General features: G+C 33.8%; 4 protein-coding genes and 1 long non-coding RNA gene across 14 annotated transcripts; 3 read left to right on the top strand and 2 right to left on the bottom strand.

Moving 5' to 3' along the window:
- Positions 1-258: 258 nt before the first annotated feature.
- LOC110619341 (ribosome biogenesis protein NOP53) lies at positions 259-5,021 on the top strand. The gene is made up of 12 exons (XM_021762730.2): positions 259-504; positions 585-763; positions 858-909; positions 1,014-1,039; positions 1,227-1,307; positions 1,404-1,520; positions 1,885-1,964; positions 2,258-2,377; positions 2,460-2,582; positions 2,814-2,880; positions 3,000-3,079; positions 4,682-5,021. The coding sequence occupies exons 1-12, from the start codon at positions 336-338 to the stop codon at positions 4,686-4,688; spliced, it is 1,101 nt and encodes a 366-aa protein (XP_021618422.1). The 5' UTR covers positions 259-335; the 3' UTR covers positions 4,689-5,021.
- A 772-nt stretch (positions 5,022-5,793) lies between these two features.
- On the bottom strand, positions 5,794-6,879 carry LOC110619343. The gene is made up of 3 exons (XM_021762731.2): positions 6,527-6,879; positions 6,356-6,419; positions 5,794-6,178 (listed from the first exon to the last, which is right to left on the bottom strand). Exons 1-3 carry the CDS (start codon positions 6,815-6,817, stop codon positions 6,012-6,014), a joined length of 522 nt encoding a protein of 173 aa, XP_021618423.1. The 5' UTR covers positions 6,818-6,879; the 3' UTR covers positions 5,794-6,011.
- Positions 6,880-7,442: 563 nt separating this feature from the next.
- On the bottom strand, positions 7,443-14,364 carry LOC110619338 (potassium transporter 2). 9 transcript variants are annotated; one of them, XM_021762718.2, is made up of 11 exons: positions 14,189-14,364; positions 14,064-14,114; positions 12,376-12,478; positions 11,971-12,205; positions 11,645-11,890; positions 11,494-11,547; positions 10,030-10,290; positions 9,736-9,788; positions 9,515-9,632; positions 9,004-9,258; positions 7,443-8,722 (listed from the first exon to the last, which is right to left on the bottom strand). In XM_021762718.2, the coding sequence occupies exons 3-11, from the start codon at positions 12,412-12,414 to the stop codon at positions 7,620-7,622; spliced, it is 2,364 nt and encodes a 787-aa protein (XP_021618410.1). In that variant the 5' UTR covers positions 12,415-12,478; positions 14,064-14,114; positions 14,189-14,364; the 3' UTR covers positions 7,443-7,619. The 9 variants fall into 9 exon arrangements, with proteins under 9 accessions (XP_021618410.1, XP_021618405.1, XP_043814475.1 ...); XM_021762713.2 differs by having other exon boundaries at positions 12,376-12,501; XM_043958540.1 differs by lacking the exons at positions 14,064-14,114; positions 14,189-14,364 and adding an exon at positions 12,962-13,284.
- A 3,376-nt stretch (positions 14,365-17,740) lies between these two features.
- Positions 17,741-21,802, top strand: LOC110619345. 2 transcript variants are annotated; one of them, XR_002488657.2, is made up of 2 exons: positions 17,741-20,719; positions 21,581-21,802. It is a non-coding gene; the product is annotated as an uncharacterized LOC110619345 (long non-coding RNA). The 2 variants fall into 2 exon arrangements; XR_002488656.2 differs by having other exon boundaries at positions 21,613-21,802.
- Positions 21,803-23,882: 2,080 nt separating this feature from the next.
- On the top strand, positions 23,883-24,746 carry LOC110619344. The gene has a single exon (XM_021762732.2). It carries the CDS (start codon positions 24,105-24,107, stop codon positions 24,483-24,485), a length of 381 nt encoding a protein of 126 aa, XP_021618424.1. The 5' UTR covers positions 23,883-24,104; the 3' UTR covers positions 24,486-24,746.
- Positions 24,747-25,051: the final 305 nt, after the last annotated feature.

Genomic DNA, 25,051 nt, shown 5'->3' on the forward strand with positions numbered 1-25,051 from the left:
ATGTGATTGATTTAGTAAGGGTAACAAATATTAGTATTAAATTTATATTTATAAATATTAAATAAATAAATAATATTTAAAATAACTAAAAAATTTTAATTGAAGTAAATTTTTGTAAATATTATATTTCAAAAAACTAATATTTTAAAATATAAATTATAAATAAATAAATAAAATTTTATATTATATAACATCGTTTGTCAAAGAAGAAGCGGCACCGTTTTGCATGGGTAAGATATATAAACTAAGCGGCTTGCAAGGTTTTTCCTTCTCTTACCTTCTGCGCAGCCAGTCGGCAGCTACCTCTGGGAAGCAGGCAACAGAGTCAGAGAGAGATGGGGAAGAAAGCGAAAAGCTCAAGGAAGGGGAAGAAAGCATGGAGAGCAAACATAAGCACCGAAGACATAGACGATTTCATTGAGAAATCCACCAAAGATGCTCTCTCCGGCGGCTCTCTTTCCCATGTTCCCACCGAGTCCCTCTTCTTCGTCGATAAATCGAAAGGTTACTCCTCCTCTCTTTCTCCTCCGCGTTTTTTCTGACTTTATCTTTAGCTGATTACCTTTTTATTGGGTCAATTTCAGATCTTTCTGTGAAGCGCAATATTGAGAAGCACAGAGAAAAGGTTCTCCGCTGTGACAGTGTACTGCAGAAGAATCCTTTTGTCCAGGCGGTGCCATCTTCAAATCAGAAAAAGAAGAAGAAATCTAAGAAATCCCAGAGAGAGGCTGAGCCAAAAGATGCTACTCAAGATGGTTCCAAGGTAAGTGAGCAAGCAGTTTTAGTTGAGGTTCTGAATTTTCATTAATTACTTTGAGTATTCGGCATTTAGATTATTTCATGGGATTTTGTCTCAGAATGATAGTTGTGTCAAGGGTTCTAGCATGGTGGACTTGTGGGGAAGTGAAGGTATTGAATTTTCATTGGCATACCGAACTTATTAATTTATGTTAGTTTAGCTTGTTTAGAGTTGGCAAGATGTTTATTTTTTTCTTCCTTCGACAATGTTCCAGGTGAAGCTGACAACAAACTTCGAAAGGTACTTGCTTGGCTTTAGAAATCTAAATTTCGACTTGAGCTCTTATTTCTGAGCATATTTCTTTAATTTTGATAGAGTCACACAAGACTCCTTTTTTTTGTCATGGCATATGTGGAGTTCGTTTTACTTTTTAGATATTTAATCAGCGTTTGTTGCATTGGCTTTATGATTATCTGATCACTTACAGGCATCCAAACCTTCAGCTATTCCGGCAGTGGAAGTTGAGCCTCCAGGATGCTCGTTTAATCCTTCATTTGAAGCTCATCAGGTATTTTCCTGTTTCAAATACCGATAGGTTTTGCTTTTCTTTTACTACTTCCAAATCAGAATGCTTATATTTTTTTACTTTAACTCTTCAATCCAGGATTCATTGGCCCAAGCTGTTGCAGAGGAAATGCAGAAAGTGTATCAAAGTGAGTTGGGACCTCAACCTGTTCCTTTAACTGTTCCTGGGGAACAGCAAGTGATTGATGAAGAAGATGTGAGTCTCTTGCTTTACTCTTACATTTACCTTTATGTTTGGCTGGGGGAGTTTGAAATATGAGATTTAGATTTATAAGAGTATATGTTTCGTTCAATTGATTGTAGTGATGAATATATATTGGATTCATAAACTAGTAGAGTATCTTATTTGAATGTGGCTTTGAAATACTTAAAAAAAATTATTATTTCAAATGCACTCTAAAAATCTCTTAATAAGTAAAATAGTGCTATTTGAAATCCCGGCTAGATTAATAATCTATACTAAAGTATATCCAAATCTTCAATTTCAAATGTTGGTTTTCAAGCATAGCATTAAGTTATTTTCCTATAGCAGAAATTTACAACATCTGTACTGTGTTTAGATGTACTTCCTTGAGGCGGATAATGGAGATGATGATGAAGAGAATTTAACAAATAATGAGGATGCTGAACAAGAAAAAAGGTAAGCATCATTTACTTGATTAAAATAGAGATTTTATTTGTTGCTATTAATGCATAAATGTGCATGCGAGTCAAATCAACTTGTTAAAGACTTTTATCTCAAATGCTGTTCTTTCTTTTGCTTAACTTATACCCTTATATGTTTATCCACTAAGTCCTGGCTTTTCAATACAAAATGAAGCATTTTAGTCTCAGATTTTTTAGTCTATTTTGGTTTTGGTAGTTCTATCTGTTTTCCACTAGTTGTATCATCTAACTTCTTTCTGTTTGAAATTTTCAATGGCCATGTGGCAGGTCCACTAAAACAAAAAGGGTGACCAGAGTTGAGTTGAATAGGAGAGCCAGACTCAAAGAACAGCAGAAAAAAGAAGCAGAATCCAAGAAGAAGGAGGAGCTTTCGAAAGAAATTGATTCGTAAGATGATACCTCTTGTTCAGATGAGATTTATTTCAGTGAGAAATGTGTTCTTACTGTTGTTTCTTCATCCCGGCTGCAGCTTGCCTGATATCATTAAGGAAATAGCTAAAGAAGATGAGGAGAAGCATAAAAGACATATCAGGCGTATAGTAGCTAAGGAAGAAAGACTTAAAGCACGTCCACCGCGCCTAGGAAAGCACAAGTATGCATGCAGTTGCTGTTGTCTTTTGACATCTTTCCTTTTGGCCCAAACAAATAGAAAACAGTGCTGAAATATTGTTTGTTTTGGTTATGCATGTTTAACTTCTCAAGGTTTTTCCATTTTCAAAGTTAATTTGTTAATGGATTTCATTTCTTGAATCAAACTTACATTGTGCATTATAATTTCAAGCATGACTCCTGGAGAATACTAATTGACAATTTTCTATTACAGATTTGAGCCTGCACCTCCACAGGTACTATTGTCAGAAGAAATTACTGGTTCTCTTCGCAAGCTGAAGGTGCGCACTAGGATCCTTTTTATTTTTAGAAGTTGCTTAAATGTCATCTGATTTATGTTTATTAGAAGTTAGAAACTGATGTTTGTTGTTCTTATCCTTTGTACTTCAATCATATAAAGGGTTGCTGCACCCTTCTAAGGGATCGATATAAAAGTCTAGAGAAAAGGGGATTGGTTGCTCCAACAGCTAAACGCCTAAGGTTAGTCGATTTTTACCTGTTATTTCCATGTGCTTTTGTCTGGGAGGAGTTTGCATAGTTCATTAGAGCCTGAGTTATTCTATTTAATTTATCTGTGGTTTAAGTTTTTGCTTGTTAGCTGGAAACAGGCATTTGCCTTGGCATGGAGCATACTCTAGCATGTTATCCTTGATCTGCTATAGATACTGAAAATAAGAGTCTGCCCTGCATAGCTTTCACTATGTAACTTGTCTTATAATTAACTGGTCTTTTTAGAACTATAATTGACCAAAGAATAGCAAAAACAAATTAGTAATAAATCAGTAGTTTAAACTGTTAAGATACCAGTGAGGCTAATATAGGAAAAACATGGATATAATTATATTCAAGATCAAATTTTATCTAATGAAAGTTTTATCAGAATCCATTTTAATATTTATGAAAAATTTGAGAATAGCCTTGAACCCAAATTCTCAAAGATATTGGAGGAATCCTTCCTCTTAAAAACAAGATTTCTATGTTAATTTGTGCTAGAAATGTTTGTCTGCATATGTTGAATTTAACATCACTTTCCAAGTTCACTTATATCAAAGCATGGGAAATTTCCTGAGCAGATTTTGAAAAATGAGAATGAGAGTGATAATTACCAATAAAATTATTAATCACTAATCAGGATTAGTTGAAGTTAACTTTAAATATAGATGTGAAAGATTAGAAATAGTATCACAAATTCATTTCATTATTCTCATTAAAGAACAACTACATATAGAATTGGATTTACTCTTAGTGATAATTTCATGTCATGAAGAATAAATAATACTTACTTTTTCCCATCTACTCCTCTTCCTTGTACGGACAAATTAGCACAAAGGATCAATCAAGGACACCAAAGAGAAATTCCAATAGGAAACTTTTATGATGAAAATATTAACTGAGAATAAGAAAGTCAGTATTATATAAAAAATGAAATAAAATAAGAAGAAATAGGGAGAGACTGCAAAATTATTTAATAAGAACTCCAAACTGTACAAACTGAACTAACCTGAATAAATGGAAGTGCCTAACTGTGAGAGATAAGTTGTTAATCGATTATTTAAATATCTTAAGATCATTAGAGAAAGAAAAGTTAAAACTACAAAGAAGCCTATCAGAATCCGCACTAAACATGTATCATCTGAAATAACTGAAGAATCTTTGAATCAACCTGGGATTGTCCTCCTACTCTGCTGTCCAATAGTTGAATTGTAGTTCTGCATAGCATTGCTTTAGAGGGAGGGAAGAAAGGAAGAGACACAAGTGAGCTAATTGTTATATGCAACACTCTTGCAGCATAAGCAATAATTTAGTGGAACTAGGATTACTAATCTTTATAGTGATGTCCCTTCCGCTATTGTCTTATTACAACTAATTTAAGTGTGACTGTGTTATGTTTTCACTATATTATTGATATGCTTACTTGATTCAAAACCAAAATTGGGAGATGTTTGGTGGTTCATTTTGGTGGTCAGTAGTAAATAGTTTGTGTTATAAGGCTATATGGTCTTTCATTTGCTGATGTATTTACTGGAACTGGTCGGTGGTTCAAATTAGTTTTGATTGATAGAATATTATGATCTTGGACAGGAGATAGATGGTGGATTCAACTACAGAGATTGCCTGATTGTGTGGCAGTTGGCACAGTAATGCAAATGGATGCTGCTTAGCATGAGAAGAAACTGATAGTTGGGATGCGAATTCCTTTGCAGACAGAGCCAAAGCCTTCTATGTGTTTTAGTCCATAGAAAATCCCAATCATATTATTAGTCCTTACCAATAGCTTATTAGTGTTATGCAAATGTGATTGTTAAGTTTGACGTTTGATGTTGGTCTCAAGTCTTTCCCTTTTTTCCCCTTTTTGATTCCTTAGATTGGATGAACGTATTTAGAGTTCAGATTATATTTATAGACTCCAGATTATAATTTAGCCACTGTCCCAATCTCATCCGCAAATATTCCCCTTCTTTACCGACAATTCGACATCATTATATTAAAATTAAAATGAACATGAAAAATATAATTTATAGAATACTTGTTTTCACATGAAGATTATAATTTTGTAATAGGCATTATTGAACTTCGGAAATGAATAAGCCATTGACCATGGCAGGTTCGATCTATACGTCTTCACCTTCAGCTAGCTTATGCTGGCAATGAAAAATTGTTTTCCATTTTTATCTTCTGCTTTCCAAATTTCTTCAAGTCTTTGCTAGAGAGTACAGCCTGCAAAGTAACCAGGGCCGGCGTGAACTTGGCATGATTGATTGATTTATCAATTGTGGGAATTATTCCGTGAATACAAGGTAAATGAAGCAGAAGGAAGAAAGTGGAACTTATGAAAAGTAATTGTCCAGATGATAGTTGGAAGTGAAGTGAAATTTAAATTTGTTTATCGAACTTTCACATTTTTTCGAGGAAATGGTTTACAATGAATGATTGTAATCCTTGTACAGGAGATCAATAGTGGATTCTCTCAAGGATATCCTTGATCATGCAGCAGTTTGTGGGTTAAAGCAAATCAAGTGCCATTTAGTCTGATGGAATTGATAATAGAAATATGATGTCAATTTATTTCAATTGCAGATTGATGCTGAAACCTATTTTCTGTGTTGTCATGTTCCATGGATTTAAATTGCTGGATGTGCTTGCCCAGAAGAATTTTCTACTGACAACGAGACTGAGCTGTATGATTGGTATGATTTCCATTTTAAATTAGCAGAGAAGGATGTTATTATGGCCGACTTCATGATTCCATTACAAAATTAAACAAGTTTTGACCATTTATCATTCAAGTTCCACTTCTGCATCCTCAACCTCATGACCTCTAAGTTCAGAGGCAATTCTCTTGCACCAAATCTATATCAAATATCAATACCTATACAGAGCAAAGTTCATTCAGCAGCTAACACTCCCTTCATCAGGAGAAAAGTCTGGTAAAAAAGTTCCCTGAATTGGCTTTTTCTAGACATGCCACATGAACATATCTTCCAAACTTGTCAACTTGCCTTGGCTCTCCTCCTGTCTCTTTCCTGCAGACCTTGCATGTTTTATCAACCCAGCCTTCTTCCACGTATTGGCCATCCACTGATTTCAAGATAAGCAAATACAGCAAACTGTTAGAGCTCGCTAAACCCAGTACTCAAAAGCAGATACAACAAGAAATATGATAGTTTCTACACTTGTTCCAAGAGAAAAATGATGGGATACCAAGAACAAGATTTCGACAGAATGAATACAAAATTAGAAGAATGAATTACATACCTTCAACATAAGATTTGAAGAAATCCTTGTATGTCCCACCAATCTTCCTTCTAAGAGCACCATACTGCATTAAATGAGAAATTCCAGTCACATATGGCTTAGACCACTACAATAAAAAGAATAAAAAGAAACACTATTAGTCCTTGTATCAAAACAAGAAGTCTGCAATACCTGTTCTCTAGTCATTCTGTTGCCAGAGCTGGTGTTTTCTCTAGCCTCCTCAAGAAGTTCAGCATCTTTAGCAGACCGAACTTGGGAGAAATCTAAAGCTTCAGTTACACTGCTAAACAAAGATTGCTTGCTCTTCTTTGGCTCCTCTTTACCATTCTCTGATTTAGCTAAAATTCTAAAGTTAGAGCTCTTATGCAGCCTGTGATCGGACGAGTATTTCTGTGCAACTCGTACCTGTGGAGGGAAAGAACAGTTTTGAGAAGGTGACAAGGGAAGAGTTCTAAGTCCCATGTCTAGTTTCCTGAGGTGTAGCAGTATCAAAGTCAATTTTTTTACTCAGAAACTTCGTCTAATTTGCTCCTTTTATATAGTTAGTACGGCTATGCTTGGCCTGCAAAGCAGAACCACTAGTTTATTGCAATTTGTGATTGCACATAGCTTAGCCGCCACTCACAATACTTGGTGGCTAAAGGAAAGCTACGTGGTCCTTGGGCTAACTAATAAAATTGAGAGGAGCAATTTGCTTTGAACATGGAGCAAATACATTAGAAATATCTCAATGGCTGGCGAGAGATTAGGATGGTCATCTTAATGCCAAAAACAGAACTTTTTTTGTGATAGTTATTAGACTTAATATCAAATTATAATCACTATATATACAATAAGTAGATAATCCCAATTATTGTAATACAATTAATTTTTTGATAACATTATATTGAAACAAACGCATAAGCACTCACCGATTGCAATATTAAAAAAAAAAAAATACACACAAGTAATTAAATAAAGGAAAATAGTAAGTAAATAGCGAAAATTTAACTTGTCAATCACAGCGAGTCACTACGCCTAACAAAATTCATAATCAAAACCTCTTCTTGCTGCTGATGCTTTTCAGCTTACTGTAATCATCATAGTATTTTTCTTATAATTTCATTTTTCTATTTCAAGATGTGGAAATGATTGATAGAAGATGACTCTCTACAAACAAGTTGACCTTCCTCTACAGACCTTGCCTTAATTTAAATTTCCTCTAGCTACAGTTCAGTTTTTTCTCTATATAAAATAAGCATAGAAAATTACTTACATGAAATTATTACACAACATAAACCATGCCAACTTCAAGAAGAGACACTGGTGGAACTTTGAGTGCCACATCTGGGCCTCTGCAGTTCCTTCCAAGGATGTTATACCCATAATTAATGGCTAATCTCTTCAGGAGAGATGACCCTTGTTTTGCTTGAACATGCGAATGCCCTAGTATAAAAGCAGTACCAGCTTGTTGAGCTGCAAACAGATCTTCTAGCTCTTCTTTTAACTGCAGATGCATATCAGATAGTGGCTCATCATCAATGGCAAACCTTACTTTTTTTTCAACTGTGGGTTCCATTTCGATGACATCGGTCATACTTTCTACTGTCGAAAATCCGCCAGATACACTTGCTGGCTGCAGAGTTTCCTCAATCTCATAAGCTGGTATGCCAGATAATGAGTTGCTTCCAATTACTGCCAATCTATATTCACTCGATGATTCATTGGATCGAGAAGCATCATCCTCAGTACATGAGTTAGTCCCATGTGCTCGATGCCAATCATAGTTGATGAAATCAGCCAGCCTAGCTACAAGCTCAGATTCAAAAGAATCAACATCCTGATGCACGTCACGGTATCCATAACGAACAATGCATCTGTAAGATCTATGAGATGCAGGGCCAACACGGCCCACAAGGTACCTCTCAGCAGGTGGCACATAAGGAACAGGCACTGATTTTATGCACACAAATACAAGGATACGATGGAAGGCAGGAAGGTTGGTGACAAATCGTGAAAAGTTTGCAGGGATGCCAGAGGTGAGATCAGTGAAAACTAAGCCAATGCCAGGAACTCTAGCAATTCCTAAGCTTGGACCTAGGGCTAAAAGCCAGTCTAGTGAAACCTTGTTATGAAGATCAAATTCATATTTCTTAATGGTGGCATAATGCCAAACAAACATGATGGTCATGAGGAAGAGGGCTAAGAGGATGGGAAGCCAGGCACCCTCAGTGAACTTGGTGAGGGAAGCCGAGAAGTAGAGCAGTTCAACAGAGCCAAAGAAAAGTAGAAATGAAAGCGCTAAGATAGGGGGCTTGTTCCAACAAAGGATGATAACCAGGGATGTAAGGCATGTGGTCACTAGCATTACTGTCATCACTGCTAGTCCTGCAAGAGAAAACAATGAGATTACAATACTTAGAAGTTAGGTGCTTAAAACAATTTTATCATGATTCTGAGACGAAGCAAGTTATATAACAACGTCAATTCAGCAAATGGCACGTTAGGCTTACCCACAAAAACGTAAAAACCTAGAAATGGACACTGCTCTTATGAACAGGGAAATGAACTTCCAATGTAATAATTAAACATTTAGTTGAAATGGGAAACTAATTTGGTGATATATTAGAAAAATAAGGATCTGAGCCAACACTGACGATGCAACTTACCTGATGCATTCCCCATGTGTTTTGTGTCTCTAAATCCAATGGTCACAGCAATGCAGAGAACCATGAGAATCCAATTGATCTCAGGAATATATATCTGGCCATGTATCTTATCAGATGTGTGAACAACTTTCACTTTTGGGAAGCAGCCAAGAGACTGGCTCTGGTTTATGATAGAGAATGTTCCACTGATGATTGCTTGGCTTCCAACCACAGAAGAAAGAATGGCTATTATTAGCACCGGTAGCCTCAATTTTTCTGCATCCAAAGTCATCATTATCTTAGTAAAGTACACAGTTGCAATGGTTTGAATAAAATAATCCCCAAGACTCCAACAAATAGAGACATTGCATTTTCTTCGGTTGCTAGGATTGGCACATTTTAAAGTTAAGTCAGCATTGTTAGGATGACAAACCCTGAAGTCAGTACTAATAAAGCATATAATGTAACATCCTATTCTATACAACACAGGTTGAACATTGTGATCTTTAAAAAGAATGAAGTTGGTTGTTACCTGGAACTGAAATATAAAAACCAATATGACTATTGTCATCATGATGCTGCGACAGATATGCAGCTTGCCCCATATATGCCAATATAAGTGCTGGATAAACCATAAATGTGAAAGCAATCTGAAGTCCGAAGAAAGAGAAAAAAAAAATTATACTATCAGTTGTAGGATGTCTGAATTTTTGTATGGCCAAAAATCATACTAACTTGGGAATTCCAACAAACCTGAATTGCAGCATAAGAGAAATGACCAAGATCAGCAAACATTGCCTCTGAACCTGCATACACATCATGCACATTATTGGCATTCTCAGGTAGCTGAATAAAATATGATCCAGAGGGCTGTTTCCTGCAATATAATCCATCGACACCAAGTCCTGGATGGCAAACTGTACTGGTAGATTGTATTGGTCTAGGGATACATCATACATAGCAGACACATTTCAGGTTGAATTTGAAATTTGTAGTCACAGAACATCCAACACAACAATTCTGCAAATGCACGTGTTATAAATGTACCTGTTATGCACAACAATATTCCCCCCAAAGACATCCACCCGCCTTTCCTTGTTTTTTTCAAGAACTTAAACATGTAATATGGGGAAAGAGCTTTATAAACATGTGGATTCCAGTAGATTATGTTGTACAAGCCAAGGGCACTGATGCATAGTAGCCACGTCAACACTACTGGAGCAAAGAAAAATCCCACTCGATGCGTGCCATAGTGTTGAAGTGCAAAAAGACAAACCAAGATGAAGCAAGTAATTGGAATTACAGCATCTGCAAAAAGGACGGGGCAAAGAGTATTAAGGTAAAGTTATAACTAAAAATAAAACCAGCATAAAAATGATAATATTTCATTTCTACTGATGAAACACATCTAGTGACATGAATTACTGCGCTTTATGCCAACATGTTTAACATGATAAAATATAAATTGGATATGACAGAAGACCTGAAGAATGAAAATACATACAACAGAAACTCAGAGAGACCTAAAGCCTTTCAGTGAAAAAGATCTGTCTCAAAAAGCAACTAAATGTGTAACAAAATGTCCTATATTAATTTAACTGTCATAAAAAGACATTGACCAGAAAAAAGCAACTAAATATGTAAACAAAGTCCTGTATTACTTGCCCAAAATATTTACAATTATTCTCCCATTCATGGCTGCCTATGCAGACCTAAAGAGAATGGTAAAACTTCATGCATCCAGAAAATTTTACTCTAGTGACATCAAAATAAGTCTAGAAGATTCATTCATTATTGCTGCCAATTATTTACTCTTCATCAACTTCAAATAAAAAATAAAAAGATGCAGTAGTAATAAGAAAATAAAAAATAAAATAAAAAAACTGTTTCTTTGTCAATCTGACTTATGCAGCACTATCCTCATACTCCCTAAACAGAATCACACATGAGGATGACACAAGGTGTCCGGGTATGACTCCTCAAGAACATGGCACCGATAGTATTGATGGTCCCAAAATTTCAGGCCAACTGTCTTTTCTTATCAGATTGACAAAGTAGAGCCCCCTCTCCCAAAAGAACGAATCCAATTATTCCCCTATGGCCAAATAAAGACATCAGCTTACGCCTTTAAATAATTTGCATGACTTTGTCAACATTTGGGAGCATCATGTCACCAATTTTGGACATCACTTTCCTCATAACACAACCAAAGCTCAAAAAGTTTTATTCACAGCCAGCCAAACTCTAATCCTGCCTCTCCCTAGTCCCCTCCCCGTTCTAGTCTCTTCCTTCTCTGGAGAGATCACCATGAAACTAAATAGAGAAATAAGAAGATTGAGCATTAATCCATGTAATTAACTAGCTATTCTTTGCTGCTTTGTTTGCACACCATCAATCTATAAATGCAACAAGATTGGGCATTCCATTAAATACCAGCTTCTTTTAAAATTTATACCTTCTAGGAACAGTAAAGTATTAGAAATAAGGCAAATGCAAGTAAAGAAGAGTTACATTGATGATGTTCCTTGGACATGGATAACTCAAGGCCAGACACTGCAGAAAAAACTACATATGAAAAACAAAGAAACAATAAGTTAGTTAAGAACTGAGAGAAATTCAGCATATACTAGCCAGGGGGGACTGTTACTAGAAAGAGACTCACCAGAAATTGCTGGAGTGAGCAGTCCATCTCCAATCACCATACATGTACCAAGAAGTACCAATATCAGCAATGCAGTATGCAATCCCTTGCGCTTCTCAAGGTACAATTTAACCTTTGATTTATTATTCTTCTCTGGAGGATGCTCCATTTTGTAGGTGGATAATGCTTCATCTGCAACTTGTCTATTGGGCAGAAGGCTAACTTTTGCATGCCGGCATATCAAGGAATACAATGCAAATGTACCGCCTACAAAATGAGTCAAAAGGTTTTCAATTTGATGATACAACCCATAAAAGTTAAAGCAGCATAGCCGTCCAGGCACTTACCCTCTCCGTTGTCATCAGCTCTAAGTACAACGAAGACATACTTGAACAAGGGGACCAAAGTGAGAGTCCAGAAAACAAATGACAGAACACCAAAAATCTCTTCGTTGGACTCTGAATGTTGGATATCTTCTGCAAATGTGCTCTTGTAAACGTAGAGCGGGGACGTGCTAAGGTCCCCATATACCACGCCAAGGCTCTGATAAGCCAAAACCAACAGTGTCTTCCAAGAATCTTTCTGAAATGAAATTTGACAAGCACTATTCTTAAGGTTTCAACCAAGTTGCACAAGCACCACAAATAATTAAGTTTCTACAAACTGAATTGATTCTACGTGTTATGCCACAATAAAAGGTCCACAACTTCAAACAACCAGTGCCTATTAAGCTCTAAAGGAAATGAACAGACCTTTGAGGTATCCCAACATTTACCATGCTCAAGATCCATGGTTCCTATGCCTCAATCTTCACAATAATTTTCTTCAAGTTCCTGAAACAACACACTTGTTGATCTGCAAGGAATCAAACATTTATACTGAACATAGAATTAGAATGGAATCTGAGAACACAATCAAAAGAATATGCTCATGAATTCCAAGGCACCCATGCATATCCTTGCCTTTCACCCGCATACAGAGAAGATAGAACGCGCAAACAGAGAAGATAGAGAACAAAAAAAATGCAGGTCTCATTCACTCACTTTCCAATAAGTCCACATGCCATCCATACCTCCATCACATCCCACCAAACTCTTAGAAAATGCATATATTTTTGCGAAGATTTTCACGAAAACTTTTTTAAGAATATAAAATGAAAACCGCAGAAGTTATTTGACAGCTCAAGCCTAATTTTTAGTGAAATACCTGAATCCTAAAAATATTTGGCTGAACTACAATAAAACTAATCAAATAGAGCTTCATAAATGTAGAAGGGCCCTCATTTTAATTGCTGGACTTGCACTTATTTTGCGTTATAAATAAGAATTACATGTTTACCTTTATTTTCCTTTTCTGGTTAATACCTCTCTGTTTCTTGCTCTTGAATCAATCAAAAAATCCAATCAAACACGAAATATTAAACAACCACCAGCCCATAAAAGACAAAAAGGGTATAGAACAACAGAAGCTTTGAGATAACAGTGTACATATAGCCACGGGTATGGCAGCCTATGGGAGAAAGTTACTGCTGCTACATCTTTCAACAGTGTGGAAAAAAAAATACAAAAAAGTGAAAGAATCCTAAGTGATGGAAACAGAAAGGCACAGTCACGTGATATAACGACAGTTACATTCTCCAAACCATCACACCACCACAAGTGCCCACTGCAATAAAGCCGATATTGAGGACCATTGAACAGACCCCACCCTCCCTTGCTTTCTCCTCCTCATACACACCAAATTGCACAGAACAGAATCCCTTTAATCTCTCTCAATTTATCCATCCACCGATGAGTTACAAGATTCTCAGTACAAAAAGATACACTTTTTATTCTTTTTTCCTGGTAAAATCTTTGAAAGCTGATTCAAGAAGTTTAGAGGAAGGTTAAGCGTTACTATGATTGCCGTTAAACAAATGGGTTTTACTGAAAGCATGTAACGATAATAAAAACGAAACACATAGCCTCAATTGAATTCTTTAACCTACGAAACTTGTCCTCGAGAACTAGCAATTTGGTTCAATGATCATCAGAGGCAGACCCATGTGAGTCATATGAGATGAACATGCTTCTTAGCTCTAAATGCACTAATCACCAAGCCTTTCAAATCCTCTCTGCACCAACATTCAGGCTCTGCCTTTTCTCTTTTCTTGTACCCCACTTGGCCTCTCTCTAGACCCACTTTGTCTATTTAATCATCTCAGCTAACACCCTTCTTTTTTGGCCGGATCATCTCTTATGTTTTCTTCTGGGGGGTTTATCAAGAATAAAGATAGCGACTTGACCTCTAATCTTAGCATTTCACAGCTCACTCTGATTAAGAAATATGGCAAAGCACTTTATAACTGACTCGACCCATCATATTTTTTGTAAACTTCAAAACAAATAAACAATGGGAACTGATACAAACAGAAAAATGTAGTGAAGCATTGAACTTTTACCTGAGTTTCCATCCCATTCTGAACTTCTTGGACACAATTCTCTTATTGGATCTGCAAGTAGAGAGTTAAAGTTCAAATCTTTCCAATCTTCACAATATATTAGCAATACAGTGAACCTGACTCACTCTTCATAAAACAGATTATTCAGCAAAATATAAGGCATGTGAGGCAGATTTGTAGATAAATTGAAGGTGGAGAGTAAGGTTAAGACAGCGAGGAGTGGAGATATTGGATGGATTTAAAGAGTTAAATGAATGGACAAAAGCTGTTAAAGCTGAGCACCAACCGACAATTGCGAATGTTGCTCAATTAAGTGAAGTTAATATTATAAAGAATGAGAAAGGAAGAGAACGTGGGTTAGAAAAAAGGGCGTTTTGATTCTGTCTTGTGACGAATGACGATGGATTTTACGAAAATTGTGATAAAGTTGTATCAAAGTTGATTTCTTTTTATCCAAGTTGAAGAAATATAAATTCCCAAAAACTTTTTATAAATACGAGGGAATGTTTTCTCTTTTCAAAAATATTTCTTTGCAAAACTAGTTGTTCAATGGAGTTGATCCATGTTTGCCATGATTTGGAACTATTCGCCACATCTCAACATACTCTCTTCTTTTTTTGTTTTTTTTTTCATACTTGTTATAAGAGTAGGAACAAGTTTATAATCCGACGGATGCTTTTGAAAATGAGTAAGGATTCAAGAATTTAAAAGATTAATTATTTCGACTAAATATATTTTTTTTAAAATATATATATTTGCTGAAAATTACATAATCAATGACATAATATTTTCGTAAAATTAGAATATCATTTACCAATTAATAATAAATTTATGAAAAAGAAAATTGGAGGGACCAAAATGTGATTGATATAAAAAGGGAAAACAATGGTTGGCCTAATTAGTGGGGTGGCTTATCAATTTAAGGGAATTGGCAGTGCTATAAACCTAACTTTATTTCATGAAGTCAAAATTCAGCCACTCCCAATTAGATCTTTGGCTTTGAAAAAAGAAAAGAAAACAAAAGATCTTTGGGACCAACATCCTACAATAGGCCTTGTGTTTCATGCCTTGTTGATTAAGATTTTGATTTAATTCCATTTACCCATGTGTGAATTTTATTTTAAAAATATTTAATTTCCCTCTTATTTATATGGAGAAACTTTAATCTAATTTATCTTTTTTTTTTCCTTCTAAATTAATCAAAATTTTTAATTCAAATTTGATTTAGATTTAAAATTAAAATAAGAAAATTAAGCTTAACTCAAAAATTAAGAAAAATTGACCCATTGTCAACTTTTCATTAATATTAAAATTCCCTCCTCCACTTGTATAAAAATAAGTGAATTTTTTCATTGGTTGATGTTTATCAAGAAATACCCTCTTTCTTATAATCATCGATATTTTTAACTTACTAAATTAATAATAAATTTTATTCTCCCTATATTAATATACATAATAAAATACTTTTAATAAATATTTACTTAATTAATGTGATTAAATTCTTTAACTTTACTTAAAAATAATTAATATTTTAATAAACATTTGATTGAGAGAGGGGTGAAATATTGAATGAGAGAGAGAGGGGGGCACGTGGAGGAAGACCCATGTGTTTGTTATCTAGACAACAAATGTTCAAAAAAGCTTCTTCATCTTAATTGCTTCTGAGTTTTTTGGCCTTTTCCATTTAATGTGTGAATGTGATATCTCTTAACTCAACCAACTGGAAATTGGAGCTTTTCCAACTTCTCATTAATGGTGAATCTCCCATTATTGCTTCAGCCTGGGCCTTCATGTCAACTATTCCAACAACTCTTACAATTTTGTAATTTCAAGTTCTAATCAAAATAATATCTTTTCATGACAATTTACAGTTTAGTCATTTTAATGTTTAATTTGAATTTCATTGTTTATTTAACTTTTTTTTTTCTTACAAAAATTAATTATCTAAAATATAGATTAAATCAACGTCGATTCAATAATATTAAAATTATTTTCAACTTAAATATTAACTAAAATAAAATGATCCAAAAAAGAAGAAACAATTTTTTTGCATTTCGCTGTTGGATTGAAATTGATAGTACACATTGAAAGCTCCATTCCAGTCAAGAGGAAGACCCCTGTGTTGTTTGTAGTGTTTCTTTTTTTTTTTTCTTTTTCAACTTCAATGAGTAAGCCTGTGAAGTATTAACAAAAATTGCTTGACAGATTTCTAGCTGTTGGATTCAATGGAGATCTAGTATAAACAGGATAAGCTAAAAAGTTTATTTATTGATATTTAAATCGTTTTTGTTATATAGTTTTGAATTTTAATAAAAAATAATTATATTTATAAAAAAAAAATAAAATTAGTAGTTCAATGTGGGACATGTATTTTTTTGATTTAATAACAAAAATCTCGATAGCAGCCGCATTGAGGACGGGCTTTTTAGTGGCAAGCTCTTATGCACAAACTCCATTTATTCATTCTCAATTCTCAAATCAGATCATGCAATCACATCTTTTAATCAAAATCTGATAAGAAGAATATTCCCAGAAAGTGAAGCTATTTTCCATCACTTGGTATGCTATTTTACATCATATTAGGCTGTAAACTGATTTCCTTGTAATTTTTGTTACTCGGGTGAGGACCGATGTTGTCCACTAAGCATTTTCATCTCTATAAACAATATGGGCAGAGTCAACTCCGATTTATCGCTTCACGCCTATGGAGTGTTTGAAAGGTTTAATAGGGAAAGCTTAGCCCAAATTCTAAATCATCCTAATGATTTAAACTCTATTTATTTTATGAAATTAATAGTTTGAATTGAAGTTTTACTCATTTCTGTATCTAAATTTTTTAAAAAAAAAAAGTCTGTTTCTTAATTTTTTAAAAAAAAAAATTATTAACGCTAATATGTATAAAATTATTTTACGTATATTAAAAAATATAATTTTTTATTTATATTTATTTTAAATATATTAAATTTTATTAAATATTAAAAATTAATTTAAAAATTTTTTAAAAATTTTAATAAAATTATAATAGTCAATTTATATATTATTATAATTTTAAAAAATAAATAATAACTTTAAAATAATTAAAAACATAAAAGATGAACAAATTCTATTTAATTAAAATAAACATTATTTACTTTCACATTTTATCAATAATAATTTGATAATATCAATTTAAAAATGTAACAAAATATATTAAAATAGAAATTAAAATTTGGACATATAAACATTATTTTAGAATTTTTTATTTAAAAAACCAAAAAATTATAAAAAAGATGCAAAATTTTAAAAAAATACAGAAAACTAGGAATTGAGTTTTTGTCTTTTAGCAGGTGATTGTGAAGCATATGGCCCCAAACGCAGCGTTGCATTATCCAATGACGACGAGTACTGCTCAAGTTCTGCGATCGGATAAGCAATTAGCAACTTCACCATTTGTTTGGCTCCCGATAAACGGCAGGAAAAAATAATGGCAAAAACACTGCCAATGCCTGTGGCACCTCATATGCAACGTTCGGAGAAGTGATTATCTCTCCACCTTTGTGTCTCTTCCATTCTCAAACACTCCTAAGGCGAGTCCCGTTTTCTTTCCAGGATCCAATCGTTTTGATATTTTCTTAAGTTCGTTTCTCTCTATTTTTTCTTAAGTTCTTATGCACCTCTTTTGATTTTGAATAATTTAGAGACGTTTCAATGCTCTCAATATAAGGAGGTTGAAGGAGATTCAATGCTATTGAGTGGTAGGACATATTCAGGGTTTGCCATGCAGGGTACAACGCACTGAGAACAATTGCCCAACCTTGACGGGGAAGAGAGTCACTGTTCTAGGAAAGAAGAAAGCTCCCCGTTAACCATGTGGGGTTCAAATTTTTATATATATATATATATAGTTGGTAAAATTCCGATTTTGATTCGATTGAAATCACTCTGTAGAATTGAGGTCATCTTCTTTGGAAGTGCTTCTGGTATCTATCCCGTTCTTACTCATATTTTACATATTCTAAACAGCATGCTACATGCCCTTTCGTGTTCTTGTCTAGCAAATTATTCTTGTTGATTAATACTAGGAGCATCCAGTGTAGATAATTCGGTTCCTCAATGATATTGTGATTGTGAGTTAGTACTGACTTAGCTTTTTGAAAATTCGAATGGTTTTGTTGTCTTTGCTACAAACCCATATTACAAGGAACAACTTGAAATTTTTTTAAACCGATTTTTTTTTTCTAGGTCTTATATATTGACATTGGTTTGAGTTCCCACAATTTTCCATGTCTAATCCAATCCTATGCCCGCTCATTGACTAGTCTATTGCCATATATTTTCATCCTCGACTTATTCTACTTATAGTTTTGCATCAATGCGTATTCCATTCACTGAAACATTTGTGAGATCTTCCCATTTGTGGCTAGTTTGTTGTCTCGCAATGTTCTCACTAAATCACTTGTTCAGACATTTGCACTCTGTTTCTGGATTCATAATTGCAAATCAAGTTTAGATCCTAGTTTTCAGTCTACCTCTTGTGTACTTTTTTCAAAGCTTAGGAGGATTGAAGCCATGGATTTTGTAAACTGCAGAGAGCAATAATACCCAGACCAAGAGAAGCCTTGCCAGCCTGCATTTTGTATGGAGCCACATTTTCATTTTCCTGGCCAAGTATGATTGCAAGAAAAGGACTAAAATTGATGTCAGTGATCTTTTGTGAGGATCTGAGTTGGGGAGGGAAGCTGGTTAATAATGATGATTAATTGTCAATTAGAAGGAATACTATTTCCTTGTAGTTTGTTTGCTGGTTGTCCACTAAGCAAGTTTATCTCTTCACTAGAACACAATTGATTGATTTAACTGCAGTTTCTTGCTATATCCTGTTTCTATTAAGACCTCACTGCTGAACGCAAAGATCAAACACTAGAATTTAAATATAGCACAAATGGGCCTTCATCATTTCTCTGTTTAAAGGGGTTGAGCCAGTATTTTTTATTAGATTAAGAGCGGAAGAATGAAATACTAGAGAATGCTATTCTGGCCAAAGGCATTTGTACATAGCTTGGAATCCACAGAAAAAGCTTGAACAAAATTAAGCTTTGTCAGTAATTTCAGATAAGTACTGCTATTAGCTTCATTTTCTATTTAGTAGTATTTCAACAAGAAATTATTGATGAAGATTTTTTTTTCTCTTTTCATACTTGTTATTGCAAAATTTTCAAGAAGGAGCACGTTTGATATATACACTAACTTGTTTAGAGATTTCAACAGTGGTGTGAGTACATGACCCTTGCTTCGGTTAATTTCAAGGCGAAACATTCAAGAAACATTCCCTACATCTCTATGATGAACTAGCAAATATTGATGCCTGCTTGTTATTGAAAAACAGCATTTTCTTTTTCAAATAGAAAAAGGCTGATATTGCTTAGTGCTGGCTTTAGAATTAAGCATGCATAATCATGAACCTGCGCTTAGATGGGATACGGTCGCTTTCTCACCCCTGCGCAAAGAAACAATAAAAGCATCTACCATAGGCCATGATGCTAATTTCCCCATTTGTGATAATTACAGTGGGACTTCACGAAGATTTTTTTTTTTGGGTCACCCAATTGAAGTAGAGGTATGGCCCTAATTCTTTTTTTCTTTTCAAATAATCAGCACAAGATACAGTTTCTAATGAGTTGTACCTTCACTTGGTGGGGACTTGATCATACATCCCTAACCGTATTATGCTAAAACTTTCAATATTATCATATCTTCACCATAAAACCATAGATTAGCCAAAATCCTTACTGAAAATGCTTATTTATTAACAGAGAAGTAGCAGCAGCATAACATGATGAAAATGAGAATTAAACGTAAAAACGTATAGCAGAGAAAAAAAAATAGCAGTTGCATGGAGATAAGGACTAACTCTGCCATCAGTGGCCAATACCAGGGCTTGGAACATCACCATACCTTCTATAGTAGTCATAATCTCCTTGTCCAGATTCATCTCCTGAATCATCTTCCATGTCTAGATGCTTTTCTGTTCCTCTTCTTTCAACAAGGCAAGCAGGAGCACAATCCTTGCCAATCCTGGTAGCCACTTTACATTGAAACATCAGAGACATAAGAAGCACTAGTGTCAGGAGAAGAGCACTGGCCTTGGCCATTTCTTGAACTGATATAATTCTTGATGCTAGCTAGATACCTAGCTTTACCAATGGAACTTAACCTTGAAGGAGGTAAAGCTTACACCAATTTGAATTATTTATAAGGCATTACCATGGGGCGGCATGATTTTTAGAAAGGTAAGTAGTATTATATGATTTCATTCATGTAGGGTCATATAAATAAGCAGTGCATAGTATTTATGAATAAAAAATTATATATTTGTGTGACTTTGATGACTTTGTCTTTGACCTTAGTGCAGTCCATTGTAATTAGGGAACATCTTGAAGTTGAAGATGTTACTGACATCATTATATTTGATGTACTAACTTTAGCTCAACAACGTCTTTGAAGACAAGACAATTTCAGTAGCTGGCAGAAATCTCTGGCCAAGGTATAGCCTGATGTGTACAGACTACAGTTCTGGAGAAATGTTGAGGGGAAGCCTTGGTGGAGCAGTAAAGGAGATTGCAAATTCAAATCTTGTGAGACAGTTCCTTCTCCAGTCAAGGAGGGACATTTTGAAGGTCAGGAGTCAAATCATTTTCAGCCTTGACATGGGTTATATCATATGAAGATTTACTTGCATGTGCATGTTGCTGTCTTCTATAAATTTCCTTGAAGTTAGTACTCAACATAAATCACCTTGAATTTTAGGTCTAAGGTACTTGTAAATAACATGAGATGTTATAGATTGAAGTCTGGTCCTTCATTTATGGATCTGAAAGTTGTTGGAACTACAACTCTCAGTTGATAACTCTCATGTCACATGGGATTTATCAGATTTCCTGTCATGAAATCTTATTCCCTTATTGCACAAACTTCTCAACTTTTCCAATGCAACATGTTAATCCAATTTATGAGGATGAAGCTCTCCTTTTTTATTGACTAGATAACCCTACAATTAGGAACACTTCAAATTATTAACATTGAGTGAACTAGAACGATAGAGGAATTCGCTTCTAAACTTGCTAAGAAAAAAACTTTACCTAAGAGGATAATTAAGGATTGCTTAGATAGCTGGTTCCATTTTATTTTAGATCAAGGTTTTGATTATGGCGAACTCCTATGCTTAACCTATGTTTTAAGGTATCCTAGGAACCAAAGATGCATAGACAACCATAATTAGTTACAATCAAGTTTATAATGCTACTTGTTGGACAATGGAAGATTTTTTTTTTTCTTACAAAAAAATCCATTCCTTTAAAGAAAAGAGATTGAGAGCTGCCTTTATTGCAACAAGATAAAAAAAGGCTATAAAAATAAAAGGGAAACTGGGGTCACCAAGTATTCATTTTGTCTATGGAAAATGTCAATATCTTGATGGCTTTTGCTTTAGTTTGCTTTTTCTTTTATTTTCTTCTTCATGGAAAGCAAGTCTTTTGTAGGTTGTATGTATCAATAACATTCAGCCATGCAGGTGCAGCTAAGCAAATCAATGACGCATTACAAGATTTAATTCTTTTTTCATGGTGTGTAGCTCTCACACTCAACACTTGACACTTTATTTTTCTTTTTCTTTTATGATCAGAAATGTATGTGAAAACTCTCAAAGTATATCATATGATCAGAAATGGAAATAAAATGCTAAGAATCTTTTTTTAAAAAAATATAAAATAAAATGGAAGTGGGTAAATACGTGCCCAAAGCCCACTAACAGAACTTTTTATTATCCACTAATTAATAATGGCAAGGGACCATGAATGCTTAGATTTTGACTGTCAATCCTTAATAGTATCGTGGGAAGTAGGTGAGAATGGTGTTTTCAAATTTGCTAATTAACCATGCATGACTTGGCTCCGACGACCACCGCCACCACTTTCCGTGATGCCCGCCTTTTCTTTTTTCCCACAAAGTTAAGGATTATATTCATTAAAAAGGCCCTTACACCCAAAAATTACAAAAGAAAAAAAAAAAGTCCATGGCCTAGAATTACATTGAATAAGATCTTAGGTTCCCGTTCATGATAGAAAAAGAAAACTCCAATAAACAATAGCCAAAGCCATAAAAACAAACTAAAGAGCGGTGGAGTTAATCCATTGCCAACAACCGAAGTTTCTCCACCAACCTTAAAGTTTGTCATTAACTGAATTAAAATTCATGCATAGATCATGGTAAATTAAGTATGAAGAGTCTGCATGTGGTTTAAGTGTTGTTTTGTAGTTTGTTTGCATGTTGAACTGGGTGAGTAAAATCAGTTGTAAAATTGATTTTTAATTTCAATTGTAATTGGAATTAATTCCTATTGGTTGGATAAAGTGACTTTAGTTACAGATATTAATTAATTATTTTGCCGACATGTGTAGAGAGTGGTAGGTTAATAATTAAAGGCAACATTTTTCAATTCCATGGGATTTTAATGGAAGGAAAGGAAAGGAAAGGAAGTGTATTAATAAGGAAAACAGCAACAATCTCTGAGTTTATAATTCCGTATAAATACCAATATAATTATTTAATCTAATTTAATTTAATGCATTAGTTTCAATAATAATTTAATTTAATTTTAATAGAATGATATGAGCAGATGATATATATTAAAAAAAACTAATAAAATTATATTTTCTGATGCATATCAATTTATTTTATGGGATATATAAATGAAGCATATCTTTAGGAAATGAGGTTGGTGAATTTATTCTCTCCTTTCTCTTTTATTTCATAAATTCTCTTTGGAATTTTTTTTTTTTAAATATTCTTGGCTAAATTAGCTAGTTATATTGCTTGATCTCTATATATGAAATTTAAATTAACTAAAAATTATTTTTTTAAAAAAAAAATGCTAATTAGATAATGTTAAAATTAATTTAAATTTAATTTAATATATTTTTTATCATATATATTTTTTATCAAATTACATTTTAAAAGTATGTTTTTTTTTCAATATTTATTGGAGATTGTGAGGCTTTTCAAATTTATTTAAATATATTTAACACCAAACTAAATTTATAAGTGCTCGAAAATATATTTATAAGAATTAAATTAATCACGATTACAAATAAAATTAAATTACCCTTCATGAACTTCAAATCAAATTTATTCGGTTACGTGTTTGTATAAATAAATAATTAAATATATTAAATGAATAAAATTTAATTTTTTATAAAAATATTAAAATTTAAAAATACAAATTATGAAGAAATATATATATATATATTTTTATTTGTAGTCGGTGAAGCAAAACAGGGATAGTAGTAAATAGAGAAGGGCGTGGCCACCAAGCCAACGACTAAAACGCGTTAGCATTTTGGCATAATCCCGAGCTGGCAATTTGCCAATTTAAACGGTGACGTGTTACCCATCTTTTTCTAATCCTCACCACGCGCTCTCCATCAGTAGAGATGGGACTTTGAATTGCGACATCAGCATTAGCTTTGGAGTAATTTTGACTGATTTATTTTAAATATTTACCAAATTATATTTAATTGTTAATAATAATATGCCTAATAAGTAGTTAAATAAAATATTAAAGTTATAACTTACAACTCCATGAATATTACTATTCTTAAGATAACCACTTATATAGTTTGAATCTATGCTATGATCGACAAAAATTAGATTATATAAATTAATTTTAAATTAGACAAATTTTCCTCATTTTATGGGTCAAATTTCAAATATTACTAATAAGCTTCGTAGTGGATTTCAGTGGAATTAATATCTTCCACTAATTATGGAACTCAAATTTCACAAGTCCAAAGCGTGTCTCAACCAAACTTCCCATGGAGTGGAATCAGCGCGTGAGCATCTCATTTCTTACATCATTTGACTATCATCAACTCCTTCTCTCCTCTGACTTTGTCAGCTTTAACTAAACGCTCTATGTTCTTCCTGCCATATAAAAACCCTCAACCCTAACCTAACCCTTCCCATCAACTCTCTGAAACCTCTCCAAATCTTGTTCTCTCATCTCCAATGGCGAAATCCTACAAAGCCCATAGTCTAATACCGTTTTTCCTTCTCATTTCTCTCTCCATTCTTTCATCTTCTTCAGCTAGGTTATTGCACGACTCTTTCCCACAGAACCTAGCAGCATCCGAACCAGCCTTCAATCTTGCACTTCCTAGTGATAATGTTATTGATGCATCGCCGGAGAACCCATCGGAGAAAGATGAATCGAAGCATGTTAATGTACCATGTGAACTGGAATCCGACGAGAACAAGGACAAGAACTCTGATGTGAAAGTGGGGGCAAGACTGGCCGGAAAGTATGGACCAACGCTTCTGAATATGCTTCCAAAGGGATCAGTTCCAAACTCTGGACCAAGCAAAGGAAGCAACGACATAAACAACTAGAAACTGAAGCTCAAGTCGGTGGTGTTTAATGTTGTCTGTATCTATTAATTATTCTTTCTTTTTTATAGTTTACAAGAGTTGATAAATTAGCTCTTAATTATGTATATAATCATTGCAAAACTATAGGTTATATGATAGAGAGTTTTGAGTTTTTTTTTCCTTTTCTATCAATATAATGGAATTGATGGAAAAATTAGATCTATTGAGAGTTCTTTTTGCTTCATTAATTTCCATGGAAATTTACCTCTCAATTGCAATTCACCTGTGTCTCTTTTTTTTTAAAAAAAAAAAAAAATTAAAACTTCATATTTCACTAATATCACTGAAATAATATTTATGGAGATTTTATTTTTTTTTAGATTAAAAAAAGTACAACGAGAAAGTAGATTTTGATTATATAAGTTTTTATGAAAAGTTAAGATGAGTGATAAATTGTTGCAGCATTGTCTTTTTCCTTTTGTCCTGTAAAGTGAAATTACATAGTTATCAATTATATTTAATTTATTTTTGTTATTATATTTATTTTCAACGAATTAAATCATATAGCAGACTTTTTTAACAAAGAA

Source organism: Manihot esculenta, chromosome 7 (assembly GCF_001659605.2).
Source record: "Manihot esculenta cultivar AM560-2 chromosome 7, M.esculenta_v8, whole genome shotgun sequence".
Taxonomy (NCBI): Eukaryota; Viridiplantae; Streptophyta; class Magnoliopsida; order Malpighiales; family Euphorbiaceae; genus Manihot; species Manihot esculenta.

Coding starts and splice junctions, on each gene's coding strand:
- LOC110619341 (XM_021762730.2), top strand. CDS start 336: ATGGGGAAGAAAGCGAAAAGCTCAAGGAAGGGGAAGAAAGCATGGAGA. Junction 2,378..2,459: donor CTTTCGAAAGAAATTGATTC/GTAAGATGATAC, acceptor TCCCGGCTGCAG/CTTGCCTGATATCATTAAGG. Junction 2,881..2,999: donor GTTCTCTTCGCAAGCTGAAG/GTGCGCACTAGG, acceptor AATCATATAAAG/GGTTGCTGCACCCTTCTAAG.
- LOC110619343 (XM_021762731.2), bottom strand. CDS start 6,817: ATGGGACTTAGAACTCTTCCCTTGTCACCTTCTCAAAACTGTTCTTTC. Junction 6,420..6,526: donor ACAGAATGACTAGAGAACAG/GTATTGCAGACT, acceptor CATTTAATGCAG/TATGGTGCTCTTAGAAGGAA. Junction 6,179..6,355: donor CTTCAAATCTTATGTTGAAG/GTATGTAATTCA, acceptor TCTTGAAATCAG/TGGATGGCCAATACGTGGAA.
- LOC110619338 (XM_021762718.2), bottom strand. CDS start 12,414: ATGGATCTTGAGCATGGTAAATGTTGGGATACCTCAAAG. Junction 12,206..12,375: donor AATGTTGGGATACCTCAAAG/GTCTGTTCATTT, acceptor ATTTCATTTCAG/AAAGATTCTTGGAAGACACT. Junction 9,633..9,735: donor TCTCTTATGCTGCAATTCAG/GTTTGTTGGAAT, acceptor TTCGGACTTCAG/ATTGCTTTCACATTTATGGT.
- LOC110619344 (XM_021762732.2), top strand. CDS start 24,105: ATGGCGAAATCCTACAAAGCCCATAGTCTAATACCGTTTTTCCTTCTC.